Genomic DNA, 16,870 nt, shown 5'->3' with positions numbered 1-16,870 from the left:
TGGCATTGGACATAAATCGTGAGGTGCAGAAACGTCCAATCTGGAAATCAGTCCTAGAGATACTGGGCTGGGAAATCAGCATTGCTTTCCAAGTCCAGATATGCATCTGCATGTCAGCTTCAAATGAAATCAAAGGAAAGTGTGAGGTGTTAGGGAACAAATATAGTTCCTGTAAGCTGCTCACTAATACAGTAATACAAGAGTGTGTGTGTGACTGTATGCACAAGCAGTGGCCTGGTGGGATTAGGTAGGTTTCATTATGTCAATAACAAGACTAGATGACCTGCATAAGGTGCGTGACAGGTACATGTTGAGGGCTCTGTGGGGTGGGATGCTTCAGTGAGGCAAATGGACCACTGGGACGTGTTCAGGATGCCTCTGTAAGCCTGAGGTATTAACTGCCAATGATAGTTACCCATATAGCCCTCATCCTGATTGGTGATGACAGAAAGGCAGATATAGCTCTGCCTGTGCAACCCAACTCCTCTGGCTGCTGTTTCCCAAAGCCCTGCAATTAGACAAGGAGATGAACCCCTGCAACTCCACGCACAAATGACAGCAGAGGCACAAATCCTCAGCGCTCCCTCTTCTCTTTGCAGTGTACACTTTGTGCTGCTGTAGTTCTTATTTTCTTCTCCCTTTCTGCGACTCCCATGATTTTCTTTCTGCCTGATTACGACTTATTACCTTTGATACTTTCACTCTCCCTTTGACCTTCAGTGTCAGGTCTTAAGAAATCAATGACTGTGTCCCATCAATTCAAGCATAAAAATTTTGACAGCCTCTGAGGTGGGGGTGGGATGCAGCATAGACAAGGATGTAAAAGAGATTAAGGCATCCGTTGTTTGGAGTTAAGAGGAAAAGTGAATAATGATAAAATATAAATGATGTTCGGCATAGTAGGTGAAATGGACTGAGAGAAGCTACGAAAGAGCCTATGGAAAGGGAGATTAAGATGAATGAGGAGGCAGAGATGGGATTTAAGAAGGAGAAAATGAGAGCAAGTGAATGTCCCTGAAATCCTTTTTTTCTCTAAGCAGGATGTGCTTTGATGTTTTATCTATAAAGCGACAAAGGCACAGAAAGCAGAGAGAGCGGGTCTAGCAGCCAAATCTACTGTACGGGGTACTGGCAGCAGCGACAGGAAGAGGGGGTGGGAAGAAGCTGGAGAGGTGGGGAGAAGGAGAAGGGGACAGATGATACAGTATACCCCACAGACGGGAGAAGCAGAAACACGAAAACTGACAAGGAAAGGGGTGAGCAAACTAAGTTCCAGAGCAGACAGGAGATATGAATGAAACAAGGTTTGGTGTGGGCCTGAGAAGAACAAGAGGAGAGGGAAATAAAGAGAGAGAGAGAGAGAGAGGTGTCCAGTGTGGTACTGCAGTGGTGACGATGGCTAATGCAGCATGGTGTGACGTCAGCCTTGCAGCAGAGCTGAGCTAAACACTGGCAGGCTAATCTGTCCTCTGTGGCCTGAAATGAATTGCAATGTTATAATTACAACATGTGTGGCTCTACAGTCTAGTAGCAGCGAGAAACACCTGCTTCTGAATGGCCACTATCAATCAATCTGCCTCTCCCACTTTGTGTAAGTACTTGAGAACTCCCACTTAACAATGGCCTCCCTCAGACATAAACACAAAAGCAAATGTTGGTATTATTAATGTACTTTGGTTTGTGTTGAACCTTAGGAAGAGGAAAAATATGTTAGTGTTGATCCGCTTTTGAGCTGCAGCGCAGCCCAGACAGCATGAGTAAGCCAAGCACTGTACTGTAAGCAGAGTATTCCTTCATTATTAAAGAATGTCCACCGTGCTTTAAACTCCCAGTCTCTCGGGTTACTGTGGAAAATGCTGTAGAGCTGCAGCAGAGCAGATGCACACCGCGGCTCACAAGTAAAACAGCAGGCAGGACAAACAGGTGGCACAGTATTAGAGTTCTCACCGCATAATATACGCATGACACTAGTTAGACACACTCATACACACGCGGACATGCATTTATGCAAATAGTTTTATATAGTTTATAGCGTTAGTATGTAAATATGAACATGCTGTAGTAAATAAAAGCGGCTCCTTGCTTTGCCCCCTTGTTTTGTACCCCACGCTCGTGTAGACCACGTGAGAACATGTGGGTCTGAGCAGGGGGAGATATAATTAAGTGGCCCCTCACAGTGTTACACAAGTTTCAGATGACTCCCTCCCTGACTGTGTCCTTTACACACCACTGCATTTAGAGTACAAGTATTTAGCGCTTCATCACTGGAATGCATTTATATTTTTAGCTAGGCTTGTGTGTCAGGCTTTTGTTTGATTTCTACTCATGTTTAGGTTATTGGTTACAGTGTATTGTAGGTCACAAACATCCATGCATCCCTGAAAGCCCTTTCAGAATTGATGAATGAGCATCACTCAAATTCATCCAAGATGTTTAGTTGCACTGTACTTTTTTCACTTCTGAGTTTGACTGAAATTATTGTGAGGGGTAATTTAAGATGTCATGTTTATTGTTTTTTTGGAGATAAATGAACAGAGGCAACATGATCATAAAAGTTGTGGACCACACCAGGAAAGAGCTATATAAGTTCTTATTTGTCCCTGGAAAGACCATCAAAATATTTCCGCTGCACACATGTACTTACAAACACATACACACTGTAAAAGGCCCAGGACTAGACACATCAATCATGTCAACCAGTAGCTGGGTTTCGGATGTCCACATTATGAGTTATTTGCTTTTCAACTTCAGTTAACACTACTGCCTCTTTAATGGGGACACTCAAATCATTCCTCTAGAATTTCATCACTTCTGGCCTCTTATTTCAGTCCCTATGGCTCATGCTGGCACAGCGCCGTCTCTGTAAAGAGTGAAATGCAGAAAATGTGCTTAATCAGCTTTAAGGTAGCTTCGAGGACAAGCTCATGTTAGCTGTGGTTCACCCTCACATGTCTCGCAAATCTCATCAAAATGGACTTTAAAAGCACTCGTTGTACTAGTGTACCCACTTTTAACATCCAAAATGTTTTCCAACCCTGACAAACAGTGCAGCCCAATACAATCTCTGAACATACAAACTATAGAGATAAAGAAACATCCTGACACTTGCTCGCTTTCTATTTGCTTTTCAGACATTCCCTCAAGACTTAGAGATACTAGAGTGCAAAAGGACATTAAAAATCATACTGCACAGTCACAGAATAAATTAAATAATAAAGTAAGCAGAGTTTTTCTCTATCTTCCTCCCCCCACTCTCCTTCTTGGACAGGCTAAAATTGGAGTTGAGAAACTGTGAACCAAGTTCTCACCTACTCCAGCTGTACAGTCAATCACCAACTAACTTTGGGTCCGGCCAGCTAACTTTTTAGGTCATGATTGAATGTGTATAGAGTGCAGCTGCAGAGTTTCACTGTTCACTGTGCTTGTACTGTTGCTATGCCTGTCAACCTGGGGCAGGGCACGCAGGCAGTTTACAAATTCTTAGTAACACAGAGGTAGACAAAAGCAGGTCTCTAATTTCCAGGCAGCAACGGCTGATTTTGCCGACTGAAATGACAACAGCCCTTGTTAAATTATTTTATCCCACTCATGTGCGGGGAGCCAGCAGGGAGTCAGCCGACTCGGCCAGCGGAGGTCTCGGCCACACATGTTCTGGCTGGGTGGGACAAGGACTGTAGTGAGCTCTATGGGTCCAAAAACAGAACGTAAGGAGGAAGCCCAGGGAGGCTTTTGCCACTCATGTCCCCAGTGAGCAGCTGCCATAGGGATGAGTGGGGTTATCCTGTTCTACTCAATAGAGGGCTGCACCTCCAGTTCCCTCCATTCACGCAGTCAGTCAATCCTTTTGAATGTGTGTGTGTTTTTAAAATGCCTGAATAAGGTCCAACTTGTAGATTTTAATTAAAAGATTTGATTGATTTAATTATAAGATGGAAGTTTAGTGGTGGTGATGCTGAAGTCATGTGACCGTGGTGTAGTTTGTTTATAACGTAATGTTATCTTTTAACTTCTGGCGATCAAATATGTGCTTCAAAATCATAAAAGTGTTGTTCATTTGAAAATGATTCCTATTCATTTATGTTAACATATTATTTTATGCACTAATCCAAAATTCATTGGAAAAATACCATTGGCTTTTTTGTCAAAGGAACCAGGGCGATGGTAAATAATGGTTGGCAATCCCTGCAGCACTTTATACATGTATCAGCAGATTTAATCAACTATAGCTAGGTAGCTAATGAAGCTAACATTAGTTCCATAAATTGGTTGAAAATGTTGCTTCAGCTGACTTTTGAATGTTTCCTACTGACTACATTTAAAACTAGAATCTTGTATACGGTTGTCTTAAATATGCACTTGATGTCTACATGCATGATATAATGCTAAAACACTGAGGCGAATCCTACATGTTTCAGACAAAAAGGTAGCATTCTCACAGTTGATGATCCATGTAGAAGACATGGAGATAAAGAAACTTGTTTTTTTATTGCAGTGTTGAGCTAGTTAGTCTCTGTATTATATGATGTGGAAAAATGTAAATCATTATTTCATGCTAATGTAACACAGGTCGGCTGCTTAGCTTACATATTTTGTTCATGTTTTAAAATGATATGTTTTCACGTTACAAAAATAAAGTTTTTTATGATGAGGACTTATTCATGTGTTTGGCAAACAAAACACTAACTTAGGTAAGTGGTTTCGCTCTGGTTGCTAAAGTGTAACTTTCCCAAATAAAGAGCAGGACAGAGCTACTAATGTTAACCTAAAGTGTGATATAATACCATCCAGAACCAGCTTTCACACACTGGGGAATACTACATAGATGGATGTAGTTCTGAGAAAGCCTTTTTTAACATAACCTATAAGCCTACAAACGTCATGATGTGCTTGGACACTACTGTCAGTATGAGCTAGTTAGCGAGACAAGCTAACATTTTATCTAACATTTGAGTGGATAGACACACTGTTTAATCAATTTCTTACACTTTTGGAAAGACTGTAAGAGAGACACCGACCGTCATACTCTTTAAATACCAAGTATCACTCATACTTCTGCCCTATGCACACTGCTGTAGCATTTTTAGAAATCCAAAGCTTGACAGGCCTGCTGTTCCTAGTTAAGCTGCCAAGCTATGATTGGACTATCACAGTTTGAGGGCGGAGTAAACTGAACAATCAAATAGTAGTTTATTATCTATAAAAACAAACCCTTTGTTAGAACTATTTCAGGTTTTATACCTCTGAGTTGAAGCGTATTTGACAGACGTTGCAAGAGATGATTGGCCGCTTTGTCTTCACCATAGGTGGCCCGAAGGTGTGCGTCATCACAGCCTTCTGGACGGGATCCATCTGAGGAGAGAAAAAGAGAGGTCACATCAAGGATTCAGCAACACAGAGGGCAATGTTTCTGTGTTTCTCCTAACCGCAGTCCAGTGAATGTGGATGAGAGTGAAATGTGTTAAAGGAAAAAGTGCATGTGAATGACAGGGGGAGCCACTGAAGGAGGATAAAACTGGGAGATAAAAAAGAGTGGGGAAGAGTGAAGAGGGAGCAGTGATTGATGTGGACAGGAGGGTGTGTGTTTTCTCAGCAGCAGCTGGTGCTGCTGTCTGTGCCTGAGTTCTTGGGTGCCGTTCAAACGGTTTAATTCATGCTGGGCTTAGAAGGGCCTAATTACAGGCTTCCTATCTCCAAAAAATGTATTTTGTGTGCTATAAAACCTCTGCTCTTCAAAACATCATGCCAGAGTATTACACAAAACAATAGATACATTTTCTATGAACTACCTTGATAAGCAATCAGAGATTGAGAAGATAAGATTCATACGATTGCTGTTGGGACGTTGGGTCCTTATAGTGAGAAAAGCAATCAAATTTGGTGGTGGTACACTGGGTTATAAAAATACAGAAATATACTGAAACTGTGAAAATATTAAATTACCCAAACGTAGACAAGTCTGGGTTTACATAAAAATATGCTGTTGGTAATTAAAAAACAAAAACAAAAAACTGAGGATTGGATTTCTAACATTTATGGATTGACTTAACAACAAATAATGGGTAGACATATTTATTTAACAGAGGTCTAACGTCATTACAGAGGTGTAATTACTGTCATTAGGAATATGCAGCTCAACATTTATCCTATTAGGTGAATCACATAATAGGATTAAAACAGTTCATTAAAACAATTAGTATACGGTATACCAGAAAACAAATATTAATTAAAATGTTATACATGTACACACACAAGACTAACTGAACACTGCTCGCATCTGCTGACCTGGGAATGAGACTGGGCTGTGTACGAGAAACTACAGTGGCTGCAAAAGCCAGTACAGCCAGTGTTTGTGGCTCATTCTAAGGTTAAAAAACACAACAATTCCTATATTTGGGTCATTATACACTAATGAGTATTATATATATTTATTTATATTTCTGCCAATGGATCCTCTTAAATGTTATACACTGTACCTTTAAATTAAATGCCAAATTGAAAACATTGGTCTAAAAATACCAACCGAGCCTGTAATTCTCAGCTCAAACACAGATATATGGCATATCATTCTCTTATGAAATGTTTACTACCTCATTTTTAGATGACTCGGATAGACTTGTGTGAGCTCTTTGACCCATTGGCAGGGTTCAGCAACCACAGCGCTGGGTGTTGCCCTCGTTAAGCAGCCAAAAGTACATTGTGGTTTTACTCAGCCTCTCATCTCCTGCTCAGACTATGAACGTACGCTGCCAAATGAGAGACTGTTTACACTCTCAAGCTCCAGGCACCAGGGGAAATGGTATAATTGGTCTGAAAACTTAAACCCTGTTTGAATCCATTGTTGGAAATATGTATAGACTTTAGCCTGCTTTTTTTACCTTTTGCCCCAGTCTCTAAGTCTTCAATTCACCTCTCTCTTGTTTTGTGTTTTTTCTTGTGGAGAACTCTAACACCTCCAAATGCGTTTGTTTACATCTGTACGTTTGCCTCTGTGCCAGCATTGTGTGTGGCTGACGGTATGACAGCTTCTGTGTTGTGAATATGTGTATGTACCTGAGTGTACGTGTGTGCCAACAAGGTAGATAAAACCCCCTCTCTCACTGTCCTGTGTAGCTGTCGCCATGTTGATCTCTGTCTGTCTCCCCGATCACTGTGTGTCTTGGGCTGCCATTCTCATACCACCTGTTCTCATCAGGATCTCTTTTCAATACATCTGCCCCTACTGTTATAACCTCATTAACCTATTAGTCCACTTTCTGTCTCCTCTTTCACTCTCTCTACTCCCTCAAACAATGGAGCTTTTGTTGCACCAGAAATTCTCCCTGTGAGTCATACGGATGTCTGAGTTTATAGTTAATTTGCATCTCCATTCTTAAATGTGCAGTGTTTATCTGTAAGGTCTCTGTGGTTCAAGATCATCCCTCATTTTGCATTTATTTCTTATTTTTTAAGATAAAATCCTTCCTCCTCAGTCTTGGTTGATTTGGTGGTAACAACAAATATTTTTTTAGCTACCAACATTCAGTTTTAAATGGAACATTAGTGAACACTGGGGGCAGCAAACACATCTTGAGAGGCTGCTCTGTCAGAGATACAACAGATCTGTTGTATTTATCTGTTTATAGCACACTTAAACTGTGAGCTGAGAGGACTCATTGCTTCAAGTTGTTTAATAAAGAAGACAAAAGACGACAGTTAGCCCGGTTCCAGACCTCTAAATCTGGTGTTGTGCTCTTTGACGGCTGTTCGCCGCTTAGAGAAACAACTGAGCCAATGGGTACGCAATGTGAAGGGTGGATAGTACTAGTGATAATTTATATATACTTTATAGAGAGGCAATTACAGAATATAAAAATGTTGAATGAGTATTGCAGGAAAATAGACCAAGAATAGTATTAAAATGGGCACTGATATAAAGAAAATCTTAAGAATTCTAACTTTAAAAAAATATTTCTTTCCCAAACTGAATAACACACAGACACAGAGACTAATAACACATACATTAAACTTTAGCCTGACAGAAAAATCATTTTCCTCTGGAGTGTTACAAATCACGGCGGAGGCTCACTCTTTCCCTCTGCACACACTGTGCCGCAATGTTCAGCTTGTGTCTCAATGCAAGGAGGTGAGAGCTACATGTATACTCCTGAGAATCTGGAAATTACCTGTAATCCTGGTGAGTCAGACCTAATATGAGCTCTCTAGATAACTCACAGAAGTTTCTACCCGAACTGGAACATATAGAATATAGTATAGTACAAAACAATAGTATTCAAGTGTTTTTGTCAGTTGCCCTTCTCTGTGTCTTTTCAATCTCTGTAGCCTCTAAAGACGAGCCGGTTGATCAGGCTTTTGAAAAAAACATCAGCCTCCCATCACTGGACTACAGCAGACTTGTTTAAATTTTACTGTGCGGACAGAGGGTGATTTGGATTGAGGTGCCTTGGCAGTAGTGGCCACACACAATGTCCTCGCTGAAGCAGGATGAATCATTAACCTGCGGAAGGGTCATTTTGCTTGAGCACATGAAGATGAGCTAGACGATAATGTGTGTGTGTGTGGTGCACATGCATCCCTGTTTGTCGCCACGCTGACCTTCACATGAAACCCAATCTGGAAATGAAAGGGAGCCGTAGAAAATGCTGACTGTAGAGAACACAGCCTCTGCCTCTTATACAATTGATTAGCTGTAACTCATTTTATTGCAGTAAAACACTCGTCTGGGCATTTTCTCAATTATGCTGAAACTCACTCTGCTGAATAAAAAGTAAACAGCTGTCACCTTATCATTTTGGATTATACAGTATAAATCCATAGCACTTTATCACTTGTCCTTACTCAGGAGGCAACGCTCCAGAACCACAACTGAATACCAGCTCTGTCTTCTGTTAAGTGAAACAAGTTGATAATGAATCCCAGACACCATGTGTGCACACATGTATTCACGCTCATGTGCAGGTATTGCCTGTGAGCACTCACTGTATTAAAGTTGTGGAAGAGGCCGATGCTGGCCGGGTGAGGCGACTCCAGGGGGAACTGAAGGAAGTGCTTCATGTCCAGCGGGGTCGGGATGACGGGTGGGCTCCTGAGGAAGGCAGGGACCGGCCCCGGTCGGTTTACGCTTCCTGTGATAAATGCACAAACAGGGAAATTAGAGAAAAGTTTAATAGCATGAAACCCTATAAATAATATACCTGATCAAGTGTTCCTTTAATAGAGGATAATGTAGTAAAGGACAAACTGAAATCATTGCAGAAGCTCTGTTAATGACAACAACTACCATATGTAATGAAACGTTTTCTTAAAGAAGCTTCCCCCGGCAGCTAGTTAGCACAGAGACTGGAAACAGGGGAAAACAGCTAACCTGGCTCTGTCCAAAGATGATAAAATCCACCCGCCAGCACCTCTAAAGCTCACTGATTTACATGTTATATCTTGTTTGTATAATTTTTCTTGACTTCCTGGAGTCTTATCGCCACCGTGAGGTTAACAAGCCACCGGCGGAGACTTTAGGACATGAACAGTCCTGGCAAAGAAATACCTGACCAGCTGCTGGCTGTAGCTCCATAATTACCATACAGACGTGACAGTGGTATTGATCATCTCATCTAACTCTGAGCAAGAAAGAGTAAAAGTATTTCCCAAAAACGTCAAGCTATTTTCTAAAAGCAAAGCATCAAATAGAACAACTTCCTGCTATAAAACAGGTTTCTGCAGTGTTTAAATAAAACTCTAATACCTTTTTTCTAAATCTAAACCCTCAACTTCAGCCTCATTTTTCCTATATTGAGCCCCACTACTACCCACCCACACCTCTTCTCTCTCTGCTTCTGCTGCTCACTTTTCTCTCAGTAGTAGCTGAATGCCTGGACTTGAGGAGTCTTCTGTGATGGGCAGGAGGGCTAAGCTCCTTAAGCCTCGCAGCTGGGGTGCTGCAGATATCCGCCTTTTCTCCATTTCTCTCTCTGTCTCTCCCTCACCAGGCACAGTTTTCTATCCCCATTTCATGGTCCCTTATTCTGTCTGCCTGCTTCTGTATTCCCAATCTGTACTTCTCCTCACACCAGCACCAGTCCTTCTAGCGGTTTTGTTCCTCCTTCTCCTTCTCCTCATCCTCTTTCTGTTTTTGCTCTCTCTTTCCACTTCGGCTTTCCATAGTTATTCTCCTCTTTAGCGTACAAAACCAGCATGGTGCTTCAGGCCCAATCTGGCTCTGCAGAGAGCATTTGTATAATCTTTTCTCTTTAGATTATATCCAATCATCATCCTTTATTGCTGCCGCTTTGTTATGACTACTTAATTTTTTGTTACATTTGAAAAGAAAAACTGGTCACTTGTCAAAACGAGGGAAAGAAAAGGCTATTTTGGTAACAGCAGAGGAGGCTCCTTTCACTGACAGTGGGAGACGTAAAGAATGTGCTGTCAGGATCAGAAATAGATGGAGGGGAAAGTCTCTCCTTCTGGCATTCCTCTCCAGACCGTTTTGGTCTTTGGGAGGCTGTGGCAGTTGAGGCTCAGCTCTAGCTATTGTTATTTCTGTCTGTCTGCTTTTGCATACGCTGCATGAGCAGGAGGGAGTTTAGATGGTAGGAAGGGAAACAAGATATAGAAGTGCAGGTCACGGTTTAAATGTCCTTCAGACATGCCATGAATCCCACTGCTCACATGGTGGCCATTATCACCTCTCCAAACCAACCACAGCAAGATTTGTGCTGAGTGAAAAACCAGCGGTAATAACACACCTTAGTTCACACCAACATACGAACATGAAGGAATGAGTGAACTCTCAACACCAGATATCATGAAGGAATGAGTGTACGCAATAACAAGATGAAGATACGTTTTGGTCCAAAAACTGTTTAAAGTATTTTCTTGTTTCCTGTGTTTACAAATTGAAACATTAAAGCATAAGAATGGTAATAGTCTTTATTTTTCTTGTTTAACATTTAAAATCCCATGTGCCAAGCTAGCAGCATCTCTGACCTCCCCAACCTTTCTGTGGCTCTCTGCCCCAACCCAATTTGTTCCTATTGAAGGTGAACATCTTTAAAAATGAGTAATAAATATGTACTTTAATTTAAAAATAGGCTATACAATTTCTGAGAAACAACTGGACACAGTAGTTTGTAGAAAACATTAGTCAAACAGAAGTAAATTGTGTATTTGTTGAGGAATATTTTCAGCTGCAAAATAATAAAGATTTGGTGAGCTAATGTAGCGAGTATGTACAAGAGAGTGTATGTGGGATTGACTCAAAATAAACTGCGGTGTGTGCATCGCCCAGTGTGGCTCACTGATGTGTTTTTGGACAATGGAGGTCTATGGCACAGACGAAAAAGATAGATCAGGTTTTAGCTACAGAGATTGCTAGCAGGATCAGTTCATTGATGGCTTCGGTCTTCTCTCAGTCTATTTGTTGAAGACAAATATAGAAGATCACCATCCTTTAAAAGCCCTAAAATTCGGGGATACCAATAACATCCTGTGGATTCTTTCTTGCTTTATTGTGTCAAAAACTAAAAGAGAGACTGGAAAATGTCTTGGATGCAATTAAACATGTGGTTAATGAAGCATGTAAAGGGACCATAATGTTTCAGCTTTATGGACTGGCTCAGAGGTATCATCATTGTGTTTCCTCTGTGGTTAGTGAAGTGTATTCCTGACACGCTTCTGGTAAATTCGCAGCTCATTTTACGCCACATTACAATTTAAAGGTCAAAGCGTATCTGCTGTTTCTTATAAATCTGCATTTACTGTGCAGACACCCACAATAGAGTGATGTATTTAAGAATGGCACACAGTGTTTTCAGGGTCATATTCTGCAACATCCCACAGCAGCTCGATGTGGTGTGTGTGTGTACCAGCAGCATCCCCTGACCTACCCTCCTCCTGAGTGATTTACAATGACATCAGATAAGTGAACGCCACGTCTCTTCAACAGCGACCACGCAAGGAGGGAGCGCATTGATTGGACACATTCTGAGGAGCGTTAAAGTGTTAAAGTGCTGCCAAACTCTATAAATCCAGGCCTCACCGTCTATTGCTCCGTCTCTCCACTAAAATGAACAGACAGCCCTGTCTCACCCAGCCCCTCATTTTACTACCTTTTTTTTTTCTAATGCAAATGTTTGGGCGAGCAAAAGATCAATGTCTGTGTAATAGCTTATTGAATTTTTGTGTAGATTGTGAGAGAGAGGTAGTTGGACAGAAATGAAGAGACGCATAGGGGGAGAAAAAAAAACAGACAACCAGAGACAGATTCTTATCGTCACGGTAGATTTCACAAACCCAGAGACGTGTGCACTCACAGGCATGCACCCACCAATATGCTGTGACTAAGGCCTCTCAAATTGGCAATTCATTTAGCCAATTTAGGTTTAATGATCACAGAGGTAATGTCAATGTCAGTGACGTCGCTGGAGCCTCTCTGTATTCCCTGCCTGCCTCCATCTTTGTTCCTTTGTGATGGGACCAGGAGGGAAGGGGACAGGAGACTGGATGACATGCTGTCTAACAGGATGAAGTCTGATGAGAGGCAGAAGCACTGCAGGATCCTACCAAAAAATAAATAAAAAAAGAAAGAAATGCAGCCACCTTTAGTTCCAGGCCCGTCAGCTCCGCACTCAAGAGGACCAGCTCGGCACATGATGCCAGCTGCCTCACATCTGCATCTAAATGGGCTGCTGTGCACAGAAGACTCTGAAATGGGCTTTCTGTGGCAGATTAGCCAGCTTCCCCCTGACAAAACCTCCTCGCTGTCACTGCAGCAGAGGGACAACTCTGTGGTGGCGGCAGGTCTCTTGTTTGTCTTTCCCTACAGGTTATGTGTGAAAAACAGTTGATCCAACATTTGGTGGCAGATGACACCATTAGTGTGTTGATGATCATCATCTGTTCAAATGATTTATGATTCATATGTGTTGTTTTGTGGCAGGAATGCTGAGATGCCACATTTTGGCATTAGGTGACAACCAAATAATAACTATAGCCAGTTCTCTGCAAAAGAAATACTTGAAATGATTTGTTACATCAGTTCTCTCCCATGTGGTGTAATGTAACTGTGTTAGAGGCTCTATCCTTTAAAGAAACAGAGTTCTAACTTTGTCGTGATTGCAGGGGGGATGATGGCTCTGTCTTAGTGTCGCATACTGCTACTGTGAAGGACTGAGCATGAAATCCAATTTACTGCAGCTCAGCTTACCCTCAAGTCAAAGGCAGCTATTTCAACCTAAGCAGGGGACAGACGACAATACACACACATTCACGCACAAGCCTTTGTAGTCTGAATGAATGATTCTCTAAAAGGGAGCAATTTATGGGCCCAAGCTGATTAATGTTGTGTTTGTCTGTGTGAGATCTGGACAGCGAGGAAAAGGACACGGTGAGGAGAGCTGAGTGCTGGTGAAGTTGATTTCAGTCTGCACTTTGTTTTAATGATAGATGCTCTGCGCCCCAGTGGCCAGACTTAAATGCCACCTCCCCGAGAACTCTCCGAAGTCCTCTTTGACTGGAAACGTGTGCATGTGTGTGTGTGTTTTTATGCAGTGCTCTTGAGATCAGCTAGTCCTTCAGCAGCTCAGCTCTCTGATTTTATGCAGTATTTGTAATTAATGAAGACTTTTGTTTCTCCCTGCAGATTTTCCACTGCTCTCATTAAAATTAAAATCATTATGTAATAATGGAAGTACATTGCTGTATTTGGACTTTTCCCTGCTAACAGTTTCTCATGAAAAATTCTGTCTTGTCTTTCCGTGGCATCGGATTATGAAACATGATAAAGAGGTAAAAACTCCCTTGATTGGCAAGGAACCGAAGATGACGAGCAAAGAGGAGCTTGGTAGGAAATAATGGCAGTGGGACTGAGTGAATGGAGTCGATTGAGCAAGGAAAAGAGGTCTGGAAGAGTAGGGGAGATGAAGTGGAAAGAGAAGGAAAGCACTGAGGAGGGGGAGGGAGCCGCATGTTTTGAGGTGAATCCAAGGTGACCAGAGGAGGTAAAGAGGCATGTTAACCTGCAGGTTAATGTACAGAAGAAACACCATCTGGTAACTGAAGAAAGCAGTTAGACTCCACACTGCTGAACTATATGACATACTGTACTGAGCATGTGTTAAAAATCTCATGGTAACATTATCAAAGTGGTAAAAGCCAGCCAGTCAGTACAGCTGCTTGTAAGGGTTAACCTTTGGCTGTCACATGCAAAACGTCATACACGCTTAAACAATTTTGGGTTATTTTGTTGCCCTCCCCGTAGGTTGTCTACATGTCATGTCTAGTTTTAAGCATATGCACAAATCCTGAGACACTGGGTTGGAAATATAGGTCATGTATGATCCAATTATGATGTGTGTTGTGTGTCAGTTTGTGAGTCACAGTGCAGCATTTTTTCTAAATGCACTATTCTGTGTTTGCATCGGGAGACAAGCTGAAGTTGATTTTTAATCAATGTCAGTATTTCCACAAATTTTTTGCCACGGGGCAAGTAGGACCAAACAGCGATATTATGGGTAATTGAATTTTCAGCAGCTTTCTGTGTGTTTACTTCTGGCTGGTCTCGAGATGTGAAAATGAGAAAATCTCTGCTTTGTGTTATTCACATGAATTTGGCTGCCAGGCTGTTTTTGGAGTCTGTGTTTATTAGTATCAAACAGTCAATGTGCCACCTGTACGGACGTTAGTTGTAGCTAGCTTGCAATGTAAAACACCAACTGTGTGTGTGTGTGTGTGTGTGTCTGAGTGCTCAGGACAGAACGCACCAGGAACTCAATTTCCTCCTTTTTTTTCTCATCTCTGTACATTTATGAAGTTGACTCATGAAGATCAGCTCAAATTTAACTAACAACATCATTTACTCAAGCTCAAGTCTGTGTTTCGTAAATATCCCTAGCAAAATTGGTGAGTAAAATGTGATCCTATCTTATAGGTACAATAGAAAAAAAATATATAGTATATAATATCAGCACCTATGTTGACTGATACTGCCGTTGCTGCTACTGCTAGATAGATTTCACTTGCTGCAGCTGTAGACAGTAAAGATTTGATTTCACAGTATATTTATGAAACAAAGTTATATTGATTTAATCCATGTGTGCCTTTGAGTCCTGGGCAGTTATGTTAATGTTAACATGTTTCATAAAAAGGTTTGTGAACATCTGTATCTGTCCTCTCTGCTGGAACATCCTGAATCAGCCAACTTTCTCTTTCATTACACTGCGGTCATGATGTAGCACAGTTTGAAGCAAACAGTGATCACTACAGCATGAAACCATGCAGAGCAAAGTAAGAGCCATTAAGAGATCCATCATGTCAATATGACCTGCAGCCCTGCCCCACATTATTATTCTGTTTGTCAAACCATTTACACACCTGCTGGGAGCTGGAAGAACACACGACTGCAGATACAGACTGACAGAAACCTGAGCATGCAGAGCACACAAGCAAGCACGCAAACACACAAAGACACGCGGGCAAAAGGGTGAACACGCGTATGCAACAATGGCTTCAGACAGAGAGAAGCCAGGTGCATCTCCTTATGATTTTATACAATCGAGAACGCACAAAGGCAGTGAATACTTGATATTCAGTAAACAGAAAATTCTAAATGGAACAAAAAGAGGATGTATGCAGATGAACTACATATAGCATATTGTTTTTTACCGCAGAAGGAGAAATTACAGGCTGTATTTTAGGAACTGACTGGAGTCTGAAGGACAGAGTGTGGTTTTATGCTATAGCTTGGTCTTGAAGCAACACACAAGGGTTATGTAGGGTAAGAGTCAAGCTGGTGGCTCAGCTGTGGTCCGCATAACTTCAGGACAATAAACAACAAAGACATTTATTGATGGGCCTATGTGCCCTTTTGCCACTTGAAACAGTAAATGACAACTGTTATAATTATGGTCAACAAGTCCTCCAAATATATATTTGTCATTTCCTTCCAAAACAACATATATGAACATTTTCTGACTACATTTTAGTTTGGCTACGTTATATGGTTTGTTGGTCTGATTGGTGGAAGTTCACCCATGATAGATGGTGACAGAATCGTTCATTGAATCACCTGCTAGTATTTTTTTCCTTTTCCAAACAACAGCTTTTCAGATGGTTCGGTGTAACAAACCATCGACCGCAGTCAGGTTAATAATTCACCTGGTCGTTTGAGGTCCTTGTCAGATAAATGTTAAACATAGGTTGTTAAATGACAAATGCTTTTTCCTTGTGAAGACCATAACTATAGACCTTCTCCTCTTTGCTTACCAGTGCTGGTTTTGTTTTGTGCAATTGTTTCAGGCTTCACAGACGTATGAAATATGTGCCAGTTTGTCAAACATGCAGAGTGACAGGCACATTTCTCCGTTTTAAATGTCAATACTTTTCATCCCTCACTGCATTGCCTCGATTTAAAGGTCATGTTGTTTATCAGGGACAACATGCACCTGTGATTGTTTTGGAGGACATTTGATGAGGATAATTTTGTGTATGGCGTGTGTGGTGTGTGTGTGTGTGTGTGTGTGTGTGTATTGTGGGGCTGTATGCACCCACACACACACACACACACACACACACACCCACACACACACACACAACACACACACACATTTATGGATTACTTCATAACTGGTTGAGTGAACAGTGATGCAAGCAGAAAACGTTTTTTTCATAGTGCTGAACTGGGAGGTCTTTGGCGTCAGATCAGACTGGAAGAAGCCTTGGCCCATTTTTTAAATAAATAAAGACCTCAGACCTCTGGGTCTGAAATATTCATCATTAAAATCACACAAGAGTTACTAAACTGCGCTCCACACTGCTCTGCACCGAGGGAGATGAACCAGCTTCATCACAGTTCGTTACTCCACTACTGATGGTGTGTTAA

The 16,870-nt window shown here is 41.5% G+C and overlaps 1 protein-coding gene across 3 annotated transcripts in view; it reads right to left on the bottom strand.

The window, feature by feature from the left end:
• The window catches only part of LOC118328357 (zinc finger protein 385A-like), a 30,113-nt gene that overhangs the window by 5,737 nt on the left and 7,506 nt on the right, over positions 1-16,870 (bottom strand). For all 3 annotated transcript variants that reach the window (XM_035662047.1, XM_035662048.1, XM_035662049.1), the window contains 2 exons: positions 8,977-9,122; positions 5,239-5,349 (listed from right to left, as the gene is read on the bottom strand). In XM_035662047.1, coding sequence (XP_035517940.1) covers positions 5,239-5,349; positions 8,977-9,122 — 257 coding nt within the window. The remainder of the gene's footprint in view (positions 1-5,238; positions 5,350-8,976; positions 9,123-16,870) is intronic.

Source organism: Morone saxatilis, unplaced genomic scaffold (assembly GCF_004916995.1).
Source record: "Morone saxatilis isolate NCDOM2014 unplaced genomic scaffold, NCSU_SB_2.0 Contig18, whole genome shotgun sequence".
Lineage (NCBI taxonomy): Eukaryota > Metazoa > Chordata > Actinopteri > Moronidae > Morone > Morone saxatilis.
Note: the sequence above shows the minus strand (reverse complement) of the source record. Positions and strands in the feature narration are given on the sequence as shown.